The sequence below is a fragment of the Dendropsophus ebraccatus genome, chromosome 9 (assembly GCF_027789765.1).
Source record: "Dendropsophus ebraccatus isolate aDenEbr1 chromosome 9, aDenEbr1.pat, whole genome shotgun sequence".
Classification (NCBI taxonomy): Eukaryota; Metazoa; Chordata; class Amphibia; order Anura; family Hylidae; genus Dendropsophus; species Dendropsophus ebraccatus.
Genome location: NC_091462.1, coordinates 111,803,324 through 111,824,171, shown reverse-complemented (window position 1 = coordinate 111,824,171; position 20,848 = coordinate 111,803,324). Strand labels below are relative to the sequence as shown.

The 20,848-nt window shown below is 47.0% G+C and overlaps 2 protein-coding genes across 7 annotated transcripts in view; both read left to right on the top strand.

Moving 5' to 3' along the window:
• Positions 1-3,279: 3,279 nt before the first annotated feature.
• On the top strand, positions 3,280-6,083 carry LOC138800500 (arylamine N-acetyltransferase, pineal gland isozyme NAT-3-like). 3 transcript variants are annotated; one of them, XM_069982221.1, is made up of 3 exons: positions 3,280-3,356; positions 3,722-4,570; positions 5,180-6,083. In XM_069982221.1, the coding sequence occupies exon 2, from the start codon at positions 3,737-3,739 to the stop codon at positions 4,550-4,552; it is 816 nt and encodes a 271-aa protein (XP_069838322.1). In that variant the 5' UTR covers positions 3,280-3,356; positions 3,722-3,736; the 3' UTR covers positions 4,553-4,570; positions 5,180-6,083. The 3 variants fall into 3 exon arrangements, with proteins under 3 accessions (XP_069838322.1, XP_069838320.1, XP_069838321.1); XM_069982219.1 differs by having other exon boundaries at positions 3,722-4,555; positions 5,180-6,082; XM_069982220.1 differs by having other exon boundaries at positions 3,345-3,396; positions 3,722-4,555; positions 5,180-6,082.
• Positions 6,084-13,531: 7,448 nt separating this feature from the next.
• LOC138801511 (arylamine N-acetyltransferase, pineal gland isozyme NAT-3-like) overlaps positions 13,532-20,848 on the top strand; it is a 30,145-nt gene continuing 22,828 nt past the window's right edge. The window contains exon 1 of one of the 4 annotated variants that reach the window (XM_069984423.1): positions 13,532-13,601. The gene's annotated coding sequence lies outside the window, so the exon portion shown is untranslated. Of the gene's footprint in view, positions 13,602-15,606; positions 15,704-16,871; positions 16,891-18,843; positions 18,868-20,848 lie in introns of those variants that run through there. The other 3 variants (XM_069984420.1, XM_069984422.1, XM_069984421.1) reach the window with 3 other exon arrangements.

Here is a 20,848-nt window from a genome sequence, read left to right as displayed (position 1 = left end):
TGTTCGAGTTCTATAGAACCTTGGATTTCCCCAGGTTCGGTCAACTCTAGTCAGGACCTCCAGGAAACGTCCAACCTCTGTACCTGCAAACAAAGGTTTCTGCACCAAATAGGAACTTCTCTTTTTCCATTGTATCAAATCCTAATTTCATGGAATAAAATGCAGAATAATTATTTATAAATCCTACAGTGTGATTATCTGGAATGTTCTATAGATTCTGTCTCTCCATTCTATGTAAGTGGGAAAACTTGCAATATCGTCAGTGTATCATATACTTTTTTTCCAATTTGTATATGGACACCTGAAGTGGTGGATTAGGTGAGACAAGGCATACCATACTATACACCTAGAATAAGCCTAGAAGAATTTTCTGGCAATTTAATATTACAGCCCACACATTTTTCTTTCTTCTCTTTTGGGCCTTTTTTTCTCCCTGAAAAGGAAGAGAGGAGTCACTGAATAATAAAGGTCAGGATATCACAAACACATGGACTGATCATCCCAGAAACAAAAGAGCAAATCCTACTGAGAGTTTTGAGGTTAGACTGAAAATGACCTTTGGGAATGAGACTTGTTCCACTATATGCTGTTGTTAAGGCCAAAGGGGTCCCTACCCCTCCGCTTCCTGATCTGATCCTTGTTAAATAGCGGCATTACAAGCATAGGGTTGCCAGACTGTGGACTGCCGTAATAGGTCTTACATCTCCTTCCGTGATAGCAGGATACAGAGGCAAAGTGGATAATTCCAACAAAGCAATGAAACACCTCAAATAAAATGAAAAAGACAGTCCATCAGGGTTTAAGTACCTAAAATTGATGTTTAAGTTACAAAGGGGGTCAAAAAGACCTCACTTCCAATGGACGAGAAGATTGGCAACTTATCTTCAATAACCTAGGAACCTCTTTGGGTCTGTTAAAGCCAAAGGTGTTGGCAAGATCTCTCCATATCTGACTGAAGATGGAAAGGCCTCTAAAAGGGAAAACCGTAAGGGGCAAAATCCTATATGTCAACCGTATCTATGCTGTACCCTACAGGCTTCCTAGTAGATGTTCCTGTTGAGCTAGTTAGGACAGTTATCAGTTCTTCAGTGTGGGACTTCACGAGAACTTTGTGGCTAAAATACTATTGAGGGGAAGCTGTCGGCATGACCAACACTGGGCCATCCCCTTTAAAAGTAGATTGGTGTTTGGGTGGTTCTCAATAAGCTCTTGGGAAAAAAAAGGTTTCCCGTAGTGGACAGAATGCTTTAAGAAACAAAGATTGAGAATGCAGAGGAAGAGTCTACATGGAAAGGTTGAACTCACTGAGGAAGAAGAGTAGAAACCCCAACCAGTCCTCTAAGGGATGGAACATACACAGAATCTATGGATTATCTAAACCTAGCTTTCTCCATGCTGGAGACCTGAAGGGGGCGCTGTAGTACCAGGAGATGTTACCTCCCTGGATAACGGGATGGCAGCTCTGTGGAGGTATAAAGGGGCTGATCTGACCCTGCTGAATCGGGGAGAGAAAATCTCCGTAATGCTCCTCCATCCCTGACACAGGGGTACAGGGGTTACTAAAGGAAATCTACAATGTGAGGACCCTGCAAACAGCTCCCTGTATCTCAGCTTCTAAGACCCCTGTGAGTGTGACAGGATGGAGTGTGGTCCCTGTGTGACAATGCTGTGGCATGCTATAGGGTCGGCGCCTTGTTCAGTGCCCTGGCATGATATGGGTGGCAGAGGATAATCCAGGCGCGATGACAGAGAGCGAACTCCAGAGATTATACATCAAACATTAACAGGTTCTGCAATACTGTATAATGGGATCAATATCTAACAAACTGCGGATTCAGCAATCACCTCCGACCCCACTGCACTATGCACCCCAATACCTATTACCTAACAGCACCCCATCACCTAGGACCTCACAGAACCCCATCACCTATGACCTCACAGCACCCCATCACCTATGACCTCACAGCACCCCATCACCTATGACCTCACAGCACCCCATCACCTAGGACCTCACAGCACCCCATCACCTATGACATAACAGAACCCCATCACCTATGACCTAACAGCACCCCATCACCTAGGACCTCACAGCACCCCATCACCTATGACATAACAGAACCCCATCACCTATGACCTCACAGCACCCCATCACCTATGACCTCACAGCACCCCATCACCTATGACCTCACAGCACCCCATCACCTAGGACCTCACAGCACCCCATCACCTATGACATAACAGAACCCCATCACCTATGACCTCACAGCACCCCATCACCTATGACCTAACTGTACTCCATCATCTTTGACCCCACAGCACCCCATCACCTATGACCTCACAGCACCCCATCACCTATGACCTTACTGTACTCCATCTCCTATGACCTTACTGTACTCCATCACCTATGAACTCGCTGCACCCCATCACCTATGATGTTGCAGCACCCCATCACCTATGACCTAACAGCACCCTATCACCTATGACATGACAGAACCCCATCACCCATGACCTTACAGCAACCCGTCACCTATGACCTCACAGCACCCCATCAACTCTGACCTTACTGTATCCCACACCTATGACCTCACTGCACCGTTCTCTTTGATCCCCCCCCCTCCTCTGTTCTCTCATTGTGCCTTCTCACCTATGACATCACTATACTTTCTCACCAATGACCACACTGTAATCTTTTATTTATCATCTCACTGATACTGGTCTCCTCACTAATAACCTTACGGCACCTGACTGTACCCCCTTATTTATACCACAACAATTTTACCTATGACCTCGCGGCTCCCACTAAATAGTAGCCTTGCGGTGCGCCTTTATTTGTGATCTCTGGTCCTTTTAGGCCGTGTCCGGTTTATGACATCGCGGCACCATTCTCACATCTGTGACCTCTTTTATCTCCTTCTTTGGCTAAATGACTAATGATGATTGTGACATCTTTGGGGGGGGGGGGGAGCAGAATATCGGTGTGGATGTACGTTGGCCGTGTAGATTGTTCTGTGCACTAGGGTTGTGTCCTCGTGTGACCCCATGTGAAGTAGTGGAGACTATATTATTGATTTATGGAGTGTGAGGAAAAGGCTGTAATAACTGTGCCCCATCTGCAGAGCCCCACAGTATTACTGGGCATGCTGGGAATTGCAGTTGTGCAACAGCTGGGGGGGGCAGAGCCGTTATTTTGTGTGTGGTGTCAGAGTCCCAGGACCTTTCATCCCGGGTGGACTTCCCCTTTAAATGTTTGATACTGCCAGCCCTCAGTGCTGTGACCTCTGTGCCAGGGAAGTTATGTGGAAATCACTTGATTAATCTGGACTCCCAGGTTACACGTCTTGTAGGAGCTTTATAAGGTAGGTGACTTACGATACGGAGGGCCTTTACTTCTATAAGGTAGGCCTCATGTACTGTATATCATATATACCCTCCCCTCAGCCATACATTCTCCACTGTGCAGTATTATAATTGAGCGATAAGAGGCGGCAGAGCTACTAATACACAGGTAGTGTCAGTGACTGCGGGATGGGTATTCCCATCTCAGCTAATATAGTTATACTTGTACGACTCAACGGGTCAAAGGGGTTGTCAACAATGGGAGGAAGAACAGCATATCAGGAGGAGGAGTATAGGCCACTGTTTTATGTATGAACATGTATGACTGATAATAACATATATTCCACCTGGATTTGTAATAATCCTTGGATATGTAATTGTATAGGACACCTGTCACACGATGGACCTGAAGGCTTATCTCAGGAGGGTGAATCTGACAGACACAGGGCCTCCGTCACTCTCCGAATTACGGGAATTACACCGCCACCATGTTCTTTCTGTGCCCTTAGAATGTCTCAGCATTCACAGTGGGGAAAAAATTATCTTTGACATTTCATGGATATACGACAAAATAGTTGTAAGACGCAGAGGTGGTTTCTGCTATGAGAACAATGGTCTTTTCTTATGGGTGCTACAACAGCTGGGCTACCAACCACGAGTACTTGAAGCCAGAGTGATGAACCCAAAAAATGGTACATATGGTTTTCCATTTGATCATATAATAATGACAGTAGAACTCGAAGGAAGGAGATGGCTTTGTGATGTTGGTTTCGGGGATGGAATCGGTGAGCCGATTCCCCTGGAGGCCGGATGGGAAGAGGAGCAGGACAGCGGTGTGTTTCGGTTACGGGTGGAAGATGATGAGTGGTACTTGGACAGGAAGTATGAAATCTGGAGATGTCTTTTCAAGTTCAACTTAGAGGAGTGGACGTTTGAAGACTTCCGGGAGATGTGTGAATATCACCAGACGTCCCCCTGTTCTAAATTTGTCCAAAAATCCATCTGTACCCTATTGCTCCCACATGGAAGACTGACGAGCGTTGGGCACCGGCTGATCAGCACCGAGTACGTCAAGGGAGGTGGAAGTGTGAAGACCACTAGGGTACTCACTGATGAGGAGATCCCTGAACTACTCAGAGATAAATTTGGGATTGTTCTGAGTGGAAAACTAATTCCGAAGGATGAAGCTGTTGTGGACCCAAATCTAGTTCAATGATCGGTGGGTGACCTGTAGGTAAAAATGATGGCAGCAATTGATTTCTCCTTCATCTTATACATAAGCTTCTATCTCTTCTTATCCTTCCAATCCTGGAGACAAGTTGTTGATGTCCTTTCCGATTTACTTGACTGTTCCTTTAGATCAGGGATGGGGAACCTTAGGCCCTCCAGCTGTTGCAAAACTACAATTCCCATCATGCCTGGGCAGCCGAAGCTAAAGCTTCGGCTGCCTAGGCATGATGGGAATTGTAGTTTTGCAACAGCTGGAGGGCCGAAGGTTCCCCATCCCTGCTATAGATCCTTTGGTGTCCTCTCAGAAGACGACTCTTTCCTATTATTTTCTAATTACGAGGCCTTCTTCCCTTATTCTCTCCATCCCTTTGTATCTCTTATGTGAGTTTTTAGGGAATGACTTGTCCATGTTCTACTTTCTTGGGTTAGATACTATACTTCTTCTACCATCTTTCTACTTTCGTAAAGTCATGTAATATGTGATAGTTTATCTTTGTCTATGTGGTACAGTTCATGGTTTATTTTGTCTTGATCTCCTCTGACATTCTTTACGGTTAGATTTGTTGGACTGTTCATTGATGGACGTTGACTAATCGATTGACATCTCTTCCAGGCTGGATGTGAACATGGTGGTCGGGATTACAGAATTTGCAGTCTCTTCCGTGGCGCTGTCCCTTTCTACTTTACGAGCTTTACACCGCCACCACTTGTTCTGTCATCTTTTAAAGCCGCAGTATCTACAGTGGGGAGATAATTCTTCTGCACGTTCGTTGGATGTACAGTGCTATGAAAATTGTATTTTAGAGCTTATGTACCATCATGCTGCGGGAGCGGGGATCCCAGTGGCGCAGTCTTTTTTTTTTTAAATGCTGCCAGGTTCCTGCGCTCGTCATCAGTCTTTTTCTGAGGACCGGCCGCCCAGGAGCACTGGGGGCAGGCTCATCGCCCCTCAGTGTGATGAAACCTATGACATGTTGAACGTGAGAAACGGGCGATATGCCAAAAAAAGACAGCACCACTGGCATCCCGACCCCAGCGCCAATCGATGGTACATTCGCTTTAATGTGTTTTATTAGTAGATAATGATAACCCAGGTAAACATGACATGCTGTTTATAAAGGATGATTCCATGTGTTGAAGAAAAAAATGCAGTCCAGCCCCACCTAGCCCTGTGTGTATAAGCAATTGCCCCCTTACCTACAAAACCAACTTAAACAGACACTGCTGTTGCAACAAACTTTGCTCAGATCAATAGTACAAGTAAATATTAGAAACTTTGTAATACAGTGGTACCTCGGTTCTCGAACATAATCGGTTCTGGAAGGCTGTTCCAAAACCGAGCTGTCAGTTCCCATAGGGAACAATGTAAAACTGATTAATTGGTTCTTACACTCTGTGGGTCAGGTGCAGAGCACCCGGCCCACAGAGCGTAAAAACGCTCCACGTTCCCCGCAGTGAGAGGCAGGAGCGGGCGGCTATTTAAACTTGGCGCCGCGCTGCTGCTCCTCTAAGCTGCCGGGGACACCCTGTAAAGAAGCAGGGATTCTTCTTCTTCTTTACAGGGTGTCCCCGGCAGCTGAGAGGAGCAGGAGCTTGGCGGAAAGTTTCGCTCCTGCCTCTCACTGCGGGGAACACTCCTGCCTCGCACTGCTCAGTCCCCTCTGACCTGCTCTCCGCATCCCCCCGCCGGCCCGGAGCGCTTCCTTCTTCAGCACGCTGTACGTCTGTACTGTTCCGCCCGTGGCCCCGCTCATCAGCTCAGTAGCTGCTTGCTCCCACTGCTCCCCGCCGCCTCTGAAGGGTGAAGGAGAGTCTTCAGAGGCGGCGGGGAGCAGTAGGAGCAAGCGGCTAAGGAGCTGATGAGCGGGGCCGCGGGCGGAACAGTACAGACGTACAGCGTGCTGAAGAAGGAAGCGCTCTGGGCCGGCGGGGGGATGCGGAGAGCAGGTCAGAGGGGACTGAGCAGTGCGAGGCAGGAGTGTTCCCCGCAGTGAGAGGCAGGAGCGGGCGGCTATTTAAACTTGCCACCAAGCTCCTGCTCCTCTCAGCTGCCGGGGACACCCTGTAAAGAAGGGGGGAATCCCATCATAATGAGGGGAATCCCCGCTTCTTTACAGGGTGTCCCCCGCAGCTGATTGGAGCAGGAGCACGGCGGCAAGTTTAAATAGCCGCCCGCTCCTGCCTCTCAGTGTTCCCGAACACCTAACTGTCAGCTGAACATCAGTTCAGCTGACAGTTATCCCACTGGTTTTGTTCGGATACCGAGCAAAACTTCAGGGGGAAATTTAGTTCGAAAACCGAATTGTTCGAACTCCGAGGTGTTCGGGAACTGAGGTTTTACTGTATATCTTATTAGACAAATCCAATTTTAAATAAGCTCAGCCCTGTCCTTGTTCTGTCCAGTAGCTTAGAGATCAAATTATAGGTAAGACAAGTCTATGGGGGACTTCTCCTTTAAGTTAGCCAAATTTATTTGACAATGAAGTTCTATTTGTCTAGATGCATACAGGTGTGATTCCTGCCCAACGAGTGGGATCTAATTTTCCCTTCAGGTCCTTTTAGAGGGGTTGGTGACTATAGAGAATTAGATGCTTGTTGAGAAAGGCTTTACGCCGAAACGTGTCCTTTATCCGCCTGTCTGTATATGCACTTATGTAAATTAATCACCTTGTAGAAGTTTGGCGAGTGCCGGGATTTTCCTTTTGATGTTCCGTACCTTGGCCCGGGCACCACCTTGTATCGGAGTGCCGACCACTACAAGCTACAAGCTTTCACAAGGCTCGATCATTCATGGGACCATACAAATGGATTAAACACATGGCCCTTTACTTCATCATTATCGGCTATCCTTCCCCTGTTTATACCAGGCTATATGTCGCCTCAGTGAAGGTCAATGTTCACAATTAGTGGTGAACGACCTTGCCGGGCGTTGGCTTTCTGCAGAACCCCAACACACTGCATTTAACACTGCATTTAACTCACGGTGGCTGAAAAAGTTGGATGTAGCCCTAGGGATGCCAGAGAAACATGGATACAGCCTATGGCAGGTATCAGAGGAAGGAGGTCACCACACACACACAGTTCTTATCTCCTTGGCTCCTGTCACTGCAGTTTAATGACTTTCTTTGACCTGTAACCTGAGTGAGTTCTCTGCCCCTGTCAGTACTGCTGCACAGACCTCCATATACTGCTGAGCATTGGAGCTGAATTTTAGCACATCAAGTATAAGCAGTAAGGGGGTCTCTGGGCCCCATAGATTTATGGGCCCAGTTACAGGGCCCCTGTGACCCCCTATAGCTACTTCACTACCTACAATAAAAACGAGAGACGGACATCTATGGGAGAGTTAGAAGGTACAAACTTTACGTTACTGAAAGTGGGATTGTTCCTGCCAGGCGAGGCGCAGCCAGCCATTAGGTTAGGGGGCAATTACTTTTTCACACCGATCTTTTTCCTCAGTATTTGGAACATCTTGTGAGTTTCCTCATTCTCTTTATGTTACATTATGAATAGATGGATGATCTGAAATAATAAATGCCATAAATGATCAGATATAGAAGAAATCGGGTGGGGGGCACATGCTTGTATGTATGCGCTGCATGTATCTCTGTGGGTCTTGCAGGAATCGCTGCGGCTGCGAGTATCATCGGGCAGAAGGTTCAATAAAGAACTAACCATTGTAAGAGCCTTGTCTGGTGTCATCGTCCATTATATAGCGCCTCCTTCAGTATTTTATGTGTAAGGTTTTTAGTGTGATTGGAGCTGTCCCTATATTTCCATATCAGGATCCGGGAAGCTGAGCTCTGATGCAGTGATGTCATAGATGTGATGATAGAGAAAGATGCAGTGATGTCATAGATGTGATGTCATAGATGTGAGGTCATAGATGTGATGATAGAGAATGATGCAGTGATGTCATAGATGTGATTATAGAGAATGATGCAGTGATGTCATAGATGTGATGTCATAGACATGATGATAGAGAATGATGCAGTGGTGTCATCGATGTGATGATAGAGAATGATGCAGTGATGTCATCGATGTGATGATAGAGAATGATGCAGTGGTGTCATAGATTAGATGTCATTATTATGGAGATAGGAGCTATGGACACACAGCAGAAAGTTCTGTCTCCTGATATAGATAGATGAGGCAGGAGGGCAGGCGCTTGGACCAATTCAATTCAAAATGGATGTGTATTAGAAAAACATGGCTGCCATCTTCCAGAACAAGCACTAGGTTGTGTATTGCCGCTCAGTTCCATTGATCTGAATGGAGCTGAATTGTAATATCTGAGGACAGGTCATTTTAACAGATGATTTTTTACCCTAATCAAGGCACCGGGCACTATTTAGAAGACATGACCGGGAAGGACTTTCTCTCATGAATGACGGTACTAGCGGTTTAGGGATGGTGGGGTGGTGGATAGAGCATCACCTGAAGCACATGTGGGAGTGAAGAATTGCTGTCTGGGGCTGTATACTATATAATCGCACAATGTCAGTCAGCTGCTTGTAAGGCCATAAGAAATAGGGTGTGCCATAATATACATTACATTGTCAAATATAAAGATTATAAGTATATTACACTATTATATATATATATATATATATATATATATATATATATATATATATATATATATATTATGTTTTGTTTAATCCATCTCTCTGGGGGAAAAAAAGAGTACATATCCCCCTCCCCGCAATGGTTGATAGATAAGAAGGATCACACACACACAGAAGCCCCTTATCTCTGCACCGGGCCTGTCATATATTACTGCGATGGCAGCGACATAATAGAGAGCAGAGAATACAGAGACTATAAATACAGATGTTCATCCCCGGAGAGATCACACACCATGCAACGCCGGAGAGAACAGAGCAAGATGGCGACCACTCCGGCCAAGAAGGAGAAAGTGAAATGGCACCGATGGGAGGTGAGCAGTGCCGGGAGGGGGATCAAATGGGATATAGGTATGAGATCTGAGATCTGCTCTGAAAGTATATGTAATAATGTGTGTGTGTGTATATATATATATATATATATATATATATATATATATATATATATATATATATATATATGCTCACAGAGAGGGAGAGAGATTGTCTTTTATGATGTCTTATCCTCCAGTCACCTCCAGAGCTGCATGTACAATTCTGCTGCAGAAGTGCGTGGAATAAATTATTGTGCAGAATTATGAAAAGAGAGTAAATGGTTTGCATGCATTCTACCTATGGTCCAGGGGATAACAGACTGACCCCGCAGCCTCTCATAGACATGACTAAGGACATTGATTGAGTTGCCCCCTCTGGTGTCGTATAACACGGGTGACCCCACCGCTCTCTCCTGCAGCTCCTGACTCTGTCCAGCTCTCTTCTCTGCCTCCTCTATATCTGGATCTGGTACGAGAACTTCCACTTCCACGTCTCCCACTTCTACGCCCACCTGGGTTACCCCGGGGCCCAGCACGTGGTGGGGCAGAGGTACCTGAGAGGTAAGAACTTATCACATCACACTTCAGTCATTGGGATTTATGAAAATGAAAGGACAGGGAAACTGGTTGGCCATAGCAACCAATCAGATTTCTGCTCTGAGGCCTCTGCAAAGATAAGGCTGCAACATCACTGGCTGCAAAATGAAAGGTTTACATAAATCTCCTGATATTGTGTCCATCCCTGTGATGTCCTGTCTACACAATGTATAAAACAAACTTTGGTTGTGCCATGAACAAGGCCTGAGGGTTGTGTGAACTTTGACCCCACTTTTATCTTGTCTTGTGTACACAGGGGTCGGCGTCCCCCAGGACCCAGCAATGGCTTCCTATTGGTTCAGGTCAGTGTCTGTGGTTTGTACCCTGAGTGTATAAATCCATCCTGTTGTGAGGAGAATTCAGTCATGAGATATTAGCCCTGAATATGAGGCGATTTCTTAGGACTCTTTGAGGTAGTCACATAGGGGGAGATTTATCAAACATGGTGTAAAGTGAAACTGGCTCAGTCGCCCCCGGCAACCAATCAGATTCCACCTTTCATTTTCCAAAGAGTCTGTGAGGAATGAAAGGTGGAATCTGATTGGTTGCTAGGGGCAACTGAGCCAGTTTCACTTTACACTAGAGATGAGCGAATACAATTCAATCGAGATGATATTTGATCGAATATTGCGGTATTCGAAAGATTCGAATTCAATTGAGTAGTGTGACAAATAGGCGTGAAACATTCGAAAGTCCTCCCATCGCACTTGGCTCTTTTTTTAATCCAATCATCATGCAGGGAGACCTTGAGGGACCCTGGGAGTACGCACGCAACGCGAAAACGGCGTATACCCTCATTGGATTGAATATTTAATACTTGACTTCCGCCTCTTGACCGCTGATGCGCTTTCAACCTAGTCAGGGAGAGATCTTGCAGCAGGGAGACTGTTCCAGTGTCATTCCGGAGGTGTTGACATCGTTTAGGGAGGTTTCATGGGGGACTTGGTGACCTCCAAGTGGTCGAATTTGGATTTCCAAGTGAATTTTTTTCCCATAAACTATAATGGGATCAAATATTCGTTCGAATAGTCGAATCTTGGTGCCTATTCGATTCGAATTCTCGAAAGTCGAATATTTCACTACTTGCTCATCTCTACTTTACACCATGTTTGATAAATCTCCCCCTTAGTTCATAAAGCCATTATGGGATCTGTCAGTAGCAGCCTACCTACTTATTGATGGTTTCCTGTAGAAATATATTTATTTTTTTAGATGAAACATAACCAAAAATAAACAAATTACATCTGTCAGCAGCAGTTTGCTTACTTGCTGATGGTTTCCATACAGTAAAACCAACCCAAGACACAGATAGAATGGGGTTTGAGGATTGTTGTGATGATGGCGCAAGTAACGCCGGGTTCTCTGTCTCCACAGCCGCGCAGCAGCCGGTCGGGGAAATGGAACTCAGATCTTCAGCACCTGAATGTACAAATGTATTTATCCGTATAATGGCGGCTCTGCAGGGCTATAAAGGGGTTAATGAATGTGAGGACCCTGCAAACAGCACCTTGTATCTCAGCTTCTTAGGCCTCAGTGAGGGACAAGGCTGCCACCTTGTGGTCCAGGAGTTACACAGCACCTGCAGTGACATCATCACGTCTGTGACACAGGAGCGCCCCCTACAGATTGTACAATAAACATTGACATGTTCTGCACCAAATACTGTGTAATGATGTCATCATGTGACCAGCTGCGACCCCGCACTCACCTCTGACCTCACTGTGCTATCCCCTGTGACCTCACAGCACCCCCTCACTTATACATGGTATCATTTCATTGTCTTCTCACCTATCACATCACTGCCCACCCAAGTTATACATCTTTATTTATCCATATTGCACCTATGATCTCACTGTAAACCTTCAGTTATGATGTACGTATCACCTATGACATCACCACATCATTCCCTATAATCACATCTGTGACATCACTGCATCATTCTCTATCATCACATCTATGACATCACTACACCATTCTCTATCATCACTTCTATGATATCACTGCATCATTCTCTATCGTCCCATCTATGACATCACTGCATCATTCTCTATCGCCCCATCTATGACATCACTGCATCATTCTCTATCATCACATCTATGACATCACTGCATCATTCTCTATTATAACATCTATGACATTACTGCATCATTCTCTTTCATCACACCTATGACATCACTGCATCATTCTCTATTATAACATCTATGACATCACTGCATCATTCTCTTTCATCACACCTATGACATCACTCTCTGTCATCACACCTATGACATAAATATCTGTCATCACATCTATGACATCACTGTAGCATTCTCTATCATCACATCTATGACATCACTGCATCGTTCTCTATCATCCCATCTATGACATCATTCTCTATCATCACATCTATGACATCACTGCATCGTTCTCTATCATCCCATCTATGACATCATTCTCTATCATCACATCTATGACATCACTGACCATTCTCTATCATCACATCTTTGACATCATTCTCTATCATCGTTTTGGTGACATGTGACACGTATGAGGTAAAAATGAAGTGTAAGCTGTGGTTCCACCATAGAATCTGTGCATCATATTTGGGGGGGACCTGCCCCTGACTATACCTCCTATCTACAGTCACATTTCGGGGAGCAATCTGAGACCCCATCGCAAATGTGTTCATCATCTATCTTGTCTGTTAAAGAGATAAAAAAAAACACTGCAGGCCCGGACTACCATTCCAGGGCACCGGCCATCTTCCATAAAGCAGAGATGAGGAACTTGCCGACCTCCAGCTGTTGTAAACCTACAATTCCCATCATGCCTGGACAAGGGAATTGTAGTCTTGTAACAGCTGAAGGGCGGCTTGATTTCTCTTCCCCTGGACCTCTGTCAGATAAGGGACCAATGGGTAGGGCCCACCGGAGGATTCCCCTGCTCCCCTTTGGGCCAGTCCGAGCCTGCTTCCAAGCCTGCTCCGGCTGGTATGATATTAGGGATGACCCCGTCCTCTTCACCAGTCTCTACTTTTTTGCCTTTGTTTCTTTGAAGACTTTGACCTCTTTGTCTCTCTTCTCGCCCGTCCTTTTTCCTCTTCTCCACCCCCACAGTTCGTTCCCTTCTAGTATTTAGTACGACCACAAATCACCAGGGAAGAAGACGTTTTGTTGTTCTCCATGGTGATGGCTGAACGTCTCCCGCACTGTGCGCCCTACTTGGCTCTGGATTCATTATTGAACGTTTGTACATTCCTGTTGTTAATTAATAAAGTTAAATCAAAAATAGAAATGACAGGTGTGGTCATATAACTAGTGCTACTTGTTCCAGGCTCGACACGCAGCATTCTTCGTGGTGGCCGCGCCGGCCCCTTCTGTAGATTGTTCCGCACCCCCCCGGGCTGTGACCCCTAAATTATTGCTGATTTGCGGTGGGGAAGGGATAGGCTGACCTACTGACTGTGTCCCCTCCTGTGCTGCACAGAGGATAGGTGTCTGCGGAGCCCCCAAGTACTACAGTAAGTATGACTGTCAGGGCATGCTGGGAGTTGTAGTTTTACACAGGACAAGGATCACTGATGTTAATTATCAGGATATTACAAATACATATCGTCTGTAGTGATGACTCTTGGTCCTGTCTGGGATCTGATGACTGTCAGGAAGGGTATGGAGCCTTGTGGTGTGTACTTTAATCGTGCCTGTGCTGTGGAGGACACTGCCCCCCACTGGTGGGATGATGTGGAGAGGACACACTGCCCCCTGCTGGTGTGATGATGTGTGGGGGATACTGCCCCCTGCTGGTGTGATGATGTGTGGGGAATACTGCCCTCTGTTGGTGTGATGATGTGTGGATGATACTGCCCCCTGCTGGTGTGATAATGTGTGGGGGATACTGCCCCCTGCTGGTCTGATGATGTGTGGGGGATACTGCCCTCTGCTGGTGTGATGATGTGTGGAGGATACTGCCCCCTGCTGGTGCGATGATGTGTGGAGGACACTGCCCCCCGCTGGTGTAATGATGTGTGGAGGATACTGACCCCTGCTGGTGTGATGCTGTGGGAAGGACACACTGCCCCCTGCTGGTGTAATGATATAGAGGACAGACTGCCCCTGCTGGTGTTGGGAACCATCACATAGGACGGTGGTCACTTCTAGTAGTTATATATTCTTGTATATAGGAACAGCTGTAAGGCCAAAGGTTCTGCATCCCTAAACAGGGATACAGACCTCCTGCTCAGGGGCCCACCAATGGGTAGGGCCCACCGGGGGATTCCTCTGCTCCTCTCTGGCCCAGTCCGAGCCTGCTTCCAAGCCTGCTTCGGCTGGTATGATATCAGGGATGACCCCATGAACGTCCTCCCCACCAGTCTACTTTTTTCCGGTTGTCTTTTGCCTCTTTGTCTATCTTCTCGCCCATATTTTTTCCTCTTCTCCACCCCCACAGTTCGGTCCCTTCTAGTTTTTCATACGACCACAAATCACCAGGGAAGACGACGCCTGTGATGTTGTTTCCACGTCTTGACGTTTCGCCATTGTTTTGTTGTTCTCCATGGTGATCGCTGAACGTCTCCCGCACCGTACGCCCTACTTGGCTCTGGATCCATTATTGTACATTCCTGTTGTTAATTAATAAAGTTGAATCAAAAAAAGAAATGACGGGTGCAGTCATATAACTAGTGCTACTTATTCCAGGCTCGACACGCAGCATTCTTTGTGGTAGCCGCGTCGGCCCCTTCTGTAAGTTGTTCCGCACCCCCCCGGGCTGTGACCCCCTAAATTATTGCTGATTTGTGGTGGGGGAGGGATAGGCTGACATACTGACTGTACCCCCTCCTGTGCTGCACAGAGGATAGATGTCCGCAGAGCCCCCCAGTACTGCAGTAAGTATGGCTGTCAGGACATGCTGGGAGTTGTAGTTTTGCAACAGCTGGAAGGCCGAAGGTTCCGCATCCCTGTTCTAGTGTATAGGAGCTGTCCATGCATGATGGGAGTCCACTTAAAGGGGTTGGCCACTTTATAGTAAAATGGGTCAGTACAAAGTATTAGTATGTATGCTCTCTGCATATACTGACAGCAGCTCCCTGTGTACCTCATAGAGATAAAATCAGACCCCCCTTCACCAGGCTGGGCTGCCCTGCTCTGTTTTGTTTCAGTCCACAAAATGGCAGACATGGAGGAGCATGTGACCATGCCCTGTCCACGGTGTCCTCCATAGTCATATACAGGCTCAGTAAGTACTGATGGCCTCTCTTCTCGCCCATCTTTTTTCCTCTTCTCGCGCCCCCCCCCCCCCACACACACACACATTTCGTTCCTTTCTAGTATTTAGTGCGACCACAAATCACCAGGGAAGAAGACGCCTGCAATGTCATTATCATGTCTTGACGTTTCGCCATTGTTTTGTTGTTCTCCATGGTGATCGCTGAACGTCTCCCGCACCGTACGCCCTACTTGGCTCTGGATCCATTATTGTACATTCCTGTTGTTAATTAAGTTGAATCAAAAAAAGAAATGACGGGTGCGGTCAAATAACTAGTGCTACTTGTTCCAGGCTCGACACGCAGCACTCTTTGTGGTAGCCGCGCGAGGATAGGTGTCCGCGGAGCCCTCCAGTACTACAGTAAGTATGACTGTCAGGGCATGCTGGGAGTTGTAGTTTTACACAGGACAAGGATCACTGATGTTAATTATCAGGATATTACAAATACATATCTTCTGTAGTGATGACTCTTGGTCCTGTCTGGGATCTGATGACTGTCAGGAAGGGTATGGAGCCTTGTGGTGTGTAATTTAATCCTGCCTGTGCTGTGGAGGACACTGCCCCCCGCTGGTGTGATGATGTGGGGAGGACACACTGCCCCCTGCTGGTGTGATGATGTGTGGGGGATACTGCCCCCTGCTGGTGTGATGATGTGTGGGGAATACTGCCCACTGCTGGTGTGATGATGTGTGGATGATACTGCCCCCTGCTGGTGTAATAATGTGTGGGGGATACTGCCCCCTGCTGGTGTGATGATGTGTGGGGGATACTGCCCTCTGCTGGTGTGATGATGTGTGGAGGACACTGACCCCCTGCTGGTGTAATGATGTGTGGAGGATACTGACCCCTGCTGGTGTGATGCTGTGGGAAGGACACACTGCCCCCTGCTGGTGTAATGATATAGAGGACAGACTGCCCCTGCTGGTGTGGGGAACCATCACATAGGACGGTGGTCACTTCTAGTAGTTATATATTCTTGTATATAGGAACAGCTGGAAGGCCAAAGGTTCTGCATCCCTAAACAGGGATACAGACCTCCTGCTCAGGGGCCCACCAATGGGTAGGGCCCACCGGGGGATTCCTCTGCTCCCCTCTGGCCCAGTCCGAGCCTGCTTCCAAGCCTGCTTCGGCTGGTATGATATCAGGGATGACCCCATGAACGTCCTCCCCACCAGTCTACTTTTTTCCGGTTGTTTTATGTCTCTTTGTCTATCTTCTCACCCATCTCCTCCCCCCCCCCCCCCCCCTTCACAGTTCGGTCCCTTCTAGTTTTTCGTACGACCACAAATCACCAGGGAAGACGACGCCTGCGATGTTGTTTCCACGTCTTGACGTTTCGCCATTGTTTTGTTGTTCTCCATGGTGATCGCTGAACGTCTCCTGCACCGTACGCCCTACTTGGCTCTGGATCCATTATTGTACATTCCTGTTGTTAATTAATAAAGTTGAATCAAAAAAAGAAATGACGGGTGCGGTCATATAACTAGTGCTACTTGTTCCAGGCTCGACACGCAGCATTCTTTGTGGTAGCCGCGTCGGCCCCTTCTGTAAGTTGTTCCGCACCCCCCCGGGCTGTGACCCCCTAAATTATTGCTGATTTGTGGTGGGGGAGGGATAGGCTGACATACTGACTGTACCCCCTCCTGTGCTGCACAGAGGATAGATGTCCGCAGAGCCCCCCAGTACTGCAGTAAGTATGGCTGTCAGGACATGCTGGGAGTTGTAGTTTTGCAACAGCTGGAAGGCCGAAGGTTCCGCATCCCTGTTCTAGTGTATAGGAGCTGTCCATGCATGATGGGAGTCCACTTAAAGGGGTTGGCCACTTTATAGTAAAATGGGTCAGTACAAAGTATTAGTATGTATGCTCTCTGCATATACTGACAGCAGCTCCCTGTGTACCTCATAGAGATAAAATCAGACCCCCCTTCACCAGGCTGGGCTGCCCTGCTCTGTTTTGTTTCAGTCCACAAAATGGCTGACATGGAGGAGCATGTGACCATGCCCTGTCCACGGTGTCCTCCATAGTCATATACAGGCTCAGTGGTGGACACTGGGGGGCGGGGCATGGTCACATGTTCCTCCATGTCAGCAATCTTATGGACCAAAACACCACAGAGCAGGGCAGCCCAGCCTGGAGAAGGGGAGTCTGATATTAGCTGTATGAGGTACACAGGGATCTGCTGTCAGTATATACAGTGAGTACACATACTAAGGCTATGTTTACACTGCGTACGAATCCGTACGCAGTTCTTACGCCGCCGTACATGTGCGGTTGAAACTAAGGGCGTGCGAAAAATCGACATGCGGCCGGATGCGTACAAATCGCGAACATACGCCCGTAGTACAGTTATGCTTCCCTAGCTTGTTTCGAAGCGATCTGAGGCAGGTCATTTACTTGGAAATCTTCGCCCAATAAAACTCACAGAACCTTTTGGATCAAAAAGTCAAGTTCAATTTGGCTGAAATAAGTACTTCGTACGGGACCGCATGGAAATCCACGGCCGTGAGTTCGACCATTTCCGTCCTCAAATAATGGTCTTGTTCATTTTTCCCGGCGGCGTATACAATGCAATGTTCAATGTTCATACGTAGTGTGAGCTGTGCGTCCGTATATCGTATACTTTCAAGCGAACGCATAAACCTCAAAACTAGGTGCGTATATTCGCGGTTTGCACTACACGCGGAAATATACGTAGTGTGAACATAGCCCCCAGTAATACTGTACACTGAGCAATTTTATTATAAAGTGGCCAACCCCTTTAAGTTTCTTGAAAGGTGAAGTCCTGTGAAATAACTGGGGGATTATATGTCATCCTGAAGCTGCTAAGCAGGGATGTAGACCTCCTGCTCAGGGGCCCACCAATGGGTAGGGCCCACCGGAGGATTCCCCTGCTCCCCTCTGGGCCAGTCCGAGTCTGCTTTCAAGCCTGCTCCGGCTGGTGTAATATCAGGGATGACCACATGAGCGTCCTCCCCACCAGTCTCTACTTTTTTGCCTTTGTTTCTTTGAAGACTTTGACATCTTTGCCTCTCTTCTCGACCATCTTTTTTCCTCTTCTCCCCCCCCCCTCCCACACACATTTCGTTCCCTTCTAGTATTTAGTGCGACCACAAATCACCAGGGAAGAAGACGCCTGCGATGTTGTTTCCACGTCTTGACGTTTCGCCATTGTTTTGTTGTTCTCCATGGTGATCGCTGAACGTCTCCCGCACTGTACGCCCTACTTGGTTCTGGATCCATTATTGTACGTTTGTACATTCCTGTTGTTAATTAATAAAGTTGAATCAAAAAAAGAAATGACGGGTGCGGTCATATAACTAGTGCTACTTGTTCCAGGCTCGACACGCAGCACTCTTTGTGGTAGCCACGCCGGCCCCTTCTGTAGATTGTTCCGCACCCCCCCGGGCTGTGACCCCCTAAATTATTGCTGATTTGCGGTGGGGAAGGGATAGGCTGACCTACTGACTGTGTCCCCTCCTGTGCTGCACAGAGGATAGGTGTCCACGGAGCCCCCAGTACTACAGTAAGTATGACTGTCAGGGCATGCTGGGAGTTGTAGTTTTACACAGGACAAGGATCACTGATGTTAATTATCAGGAGCCTTGTGGTGTGTACTTTAATCCTGCCTGTGCTGTGGAGGACACTGCCCCCTGCTGGTGTGATAATGTGTGGGGGATACTGCCCCCTGCTGGTGTGATGATGTGTGGGGGATACTGCCCCCTGCTGGTGTGATGATGTGTGGGGGATACTGCCCTCTGCTGGTGTGATGATGTGTGGAGGATACTGCCCCCCGCTTGTGTAATAATGTGTGGAGGATACTGACCCCTGCTGGTGTGATGATATAGAGGACACACTGCCCCTGCTGGTGTGGGGAACCATCACATAGGACGGTGGTCACTTCTAGTAGTTATATATTCTTGTATATAGGGAGCAGTATTATAGTAGTTATATTCCTGTATATAGGAGCAGTATTATAGTAGTTATGAGGAACAGAAGAAAGTCCAGCACTCACCAGATGAAGTCTTCATAGATTTATTGCGTGGAAATCATAGCAGGGAAGGGGAGATGGATCGGTGAAGGTGCAGGCGCATCACCTGGGGTAGCTATTTCGGGACTCCTCCCTTCGTCTAGCCAGGCCAATACGTCACACCCGGGGAGGGTGCTCTATATACACAGTGGTCAGTGAACAATAGTGATATAAAAAATGTGAACACTTCGGATTTGTAAGAAATACATAAATGATATAGAGATATGGTACCGCTATCGTATCCGGATAGCCAAGACATCATAAAAATACACTGAGGTCATTACGTTCATTCAAACCCCCGGCACCTGTGGCATTAAGTTTGGAAATCCACAGTGACTCCCTTTGTAGGAGGAACTGATGGCGTTCAACCCCCTCTGGGGCTTGGTTAACTCTTTCAAGCCCAAGAAAACGGAGGGCCCCTGTGTCGCCGCCATGAACAGTGTGAACGTGCTCAATGAGTCTAGGGACTCCTTTTTTTGATCTCACTGAGTAGCAATGTTCCTTATAGCGCGTCCACAGAGGCCTCTTCGTTTTACCAATGTAAAAACGTTTGCATGTGCAAACAATCGCATATACTAGAAAGGACGTCTTACAGGTAATTAGTTCTCTAATCCTGCAGTCTATGCCATTAAGATTGATGTATGCAACGTTTAGCATTTTAGTGCAATAATTGCACTGACCGCACCGCCTGTTGCCAGTAATGGGTGCTTTGGTCAGCCATGTGCTAATGGGGGCGCTGCGACTTGTAGTGCTGAGCGCATCTCCTATTGTGCTATTTTTGCGAAATGCTATAACTGGTTGCTGGAGCGCATACATGTCCAAATCTGGATCTTGCTGCAATAAATGCCAATACTTTTTTATAGCTTTTTTTATCACATTGTTCTGAGGGGAATTCTGAAAGGCAAAAGAAAAAACGGGTTGCGTTGTATGTTTTGTATTTTTACTGTAAATGAGCTGCTTTCTATCTAGGCCTAGGGCTCGTTTGTAAGCTGTCTGTACTAATGATCTGGGGTAGGCTCGGGCAACCAGCCTTTCTTCCAAATCTTTAGCCTGTGTGTTGAAAGAGTCATTGGTGCTATTCACACGGCGCAGACGGACCATTTGGCCGTAGGGGATGGCTTGGCGGACATGTTGAGGATGCGAGCTAGTGTAATGTAATAGGGAATTACAAGCCGTAGGCTTCCTATAAACTGAAGTAGAGAAGGTGTCGTTTGTGATGTCGACCTGGACATCCAAAAACTCTATGGATGTTCCTCCAATTTTATGGGTAAAAAACATATTTACATTATTATTATGATTTAAGTAATCTATGAACCGAGTGAAATCTAACTCTGAACCATTCCATACTATGAAGACGTCGTCAACAAAGCGGAGGTAGGTAACCAGCCTGTTGACGAAGGGATTCTTCATAGAGAAGACAATGTCGTTCTCCAGTTTCGCTAGAAAGAGATTGGCATAGGTACAGGAGACCGGCGTG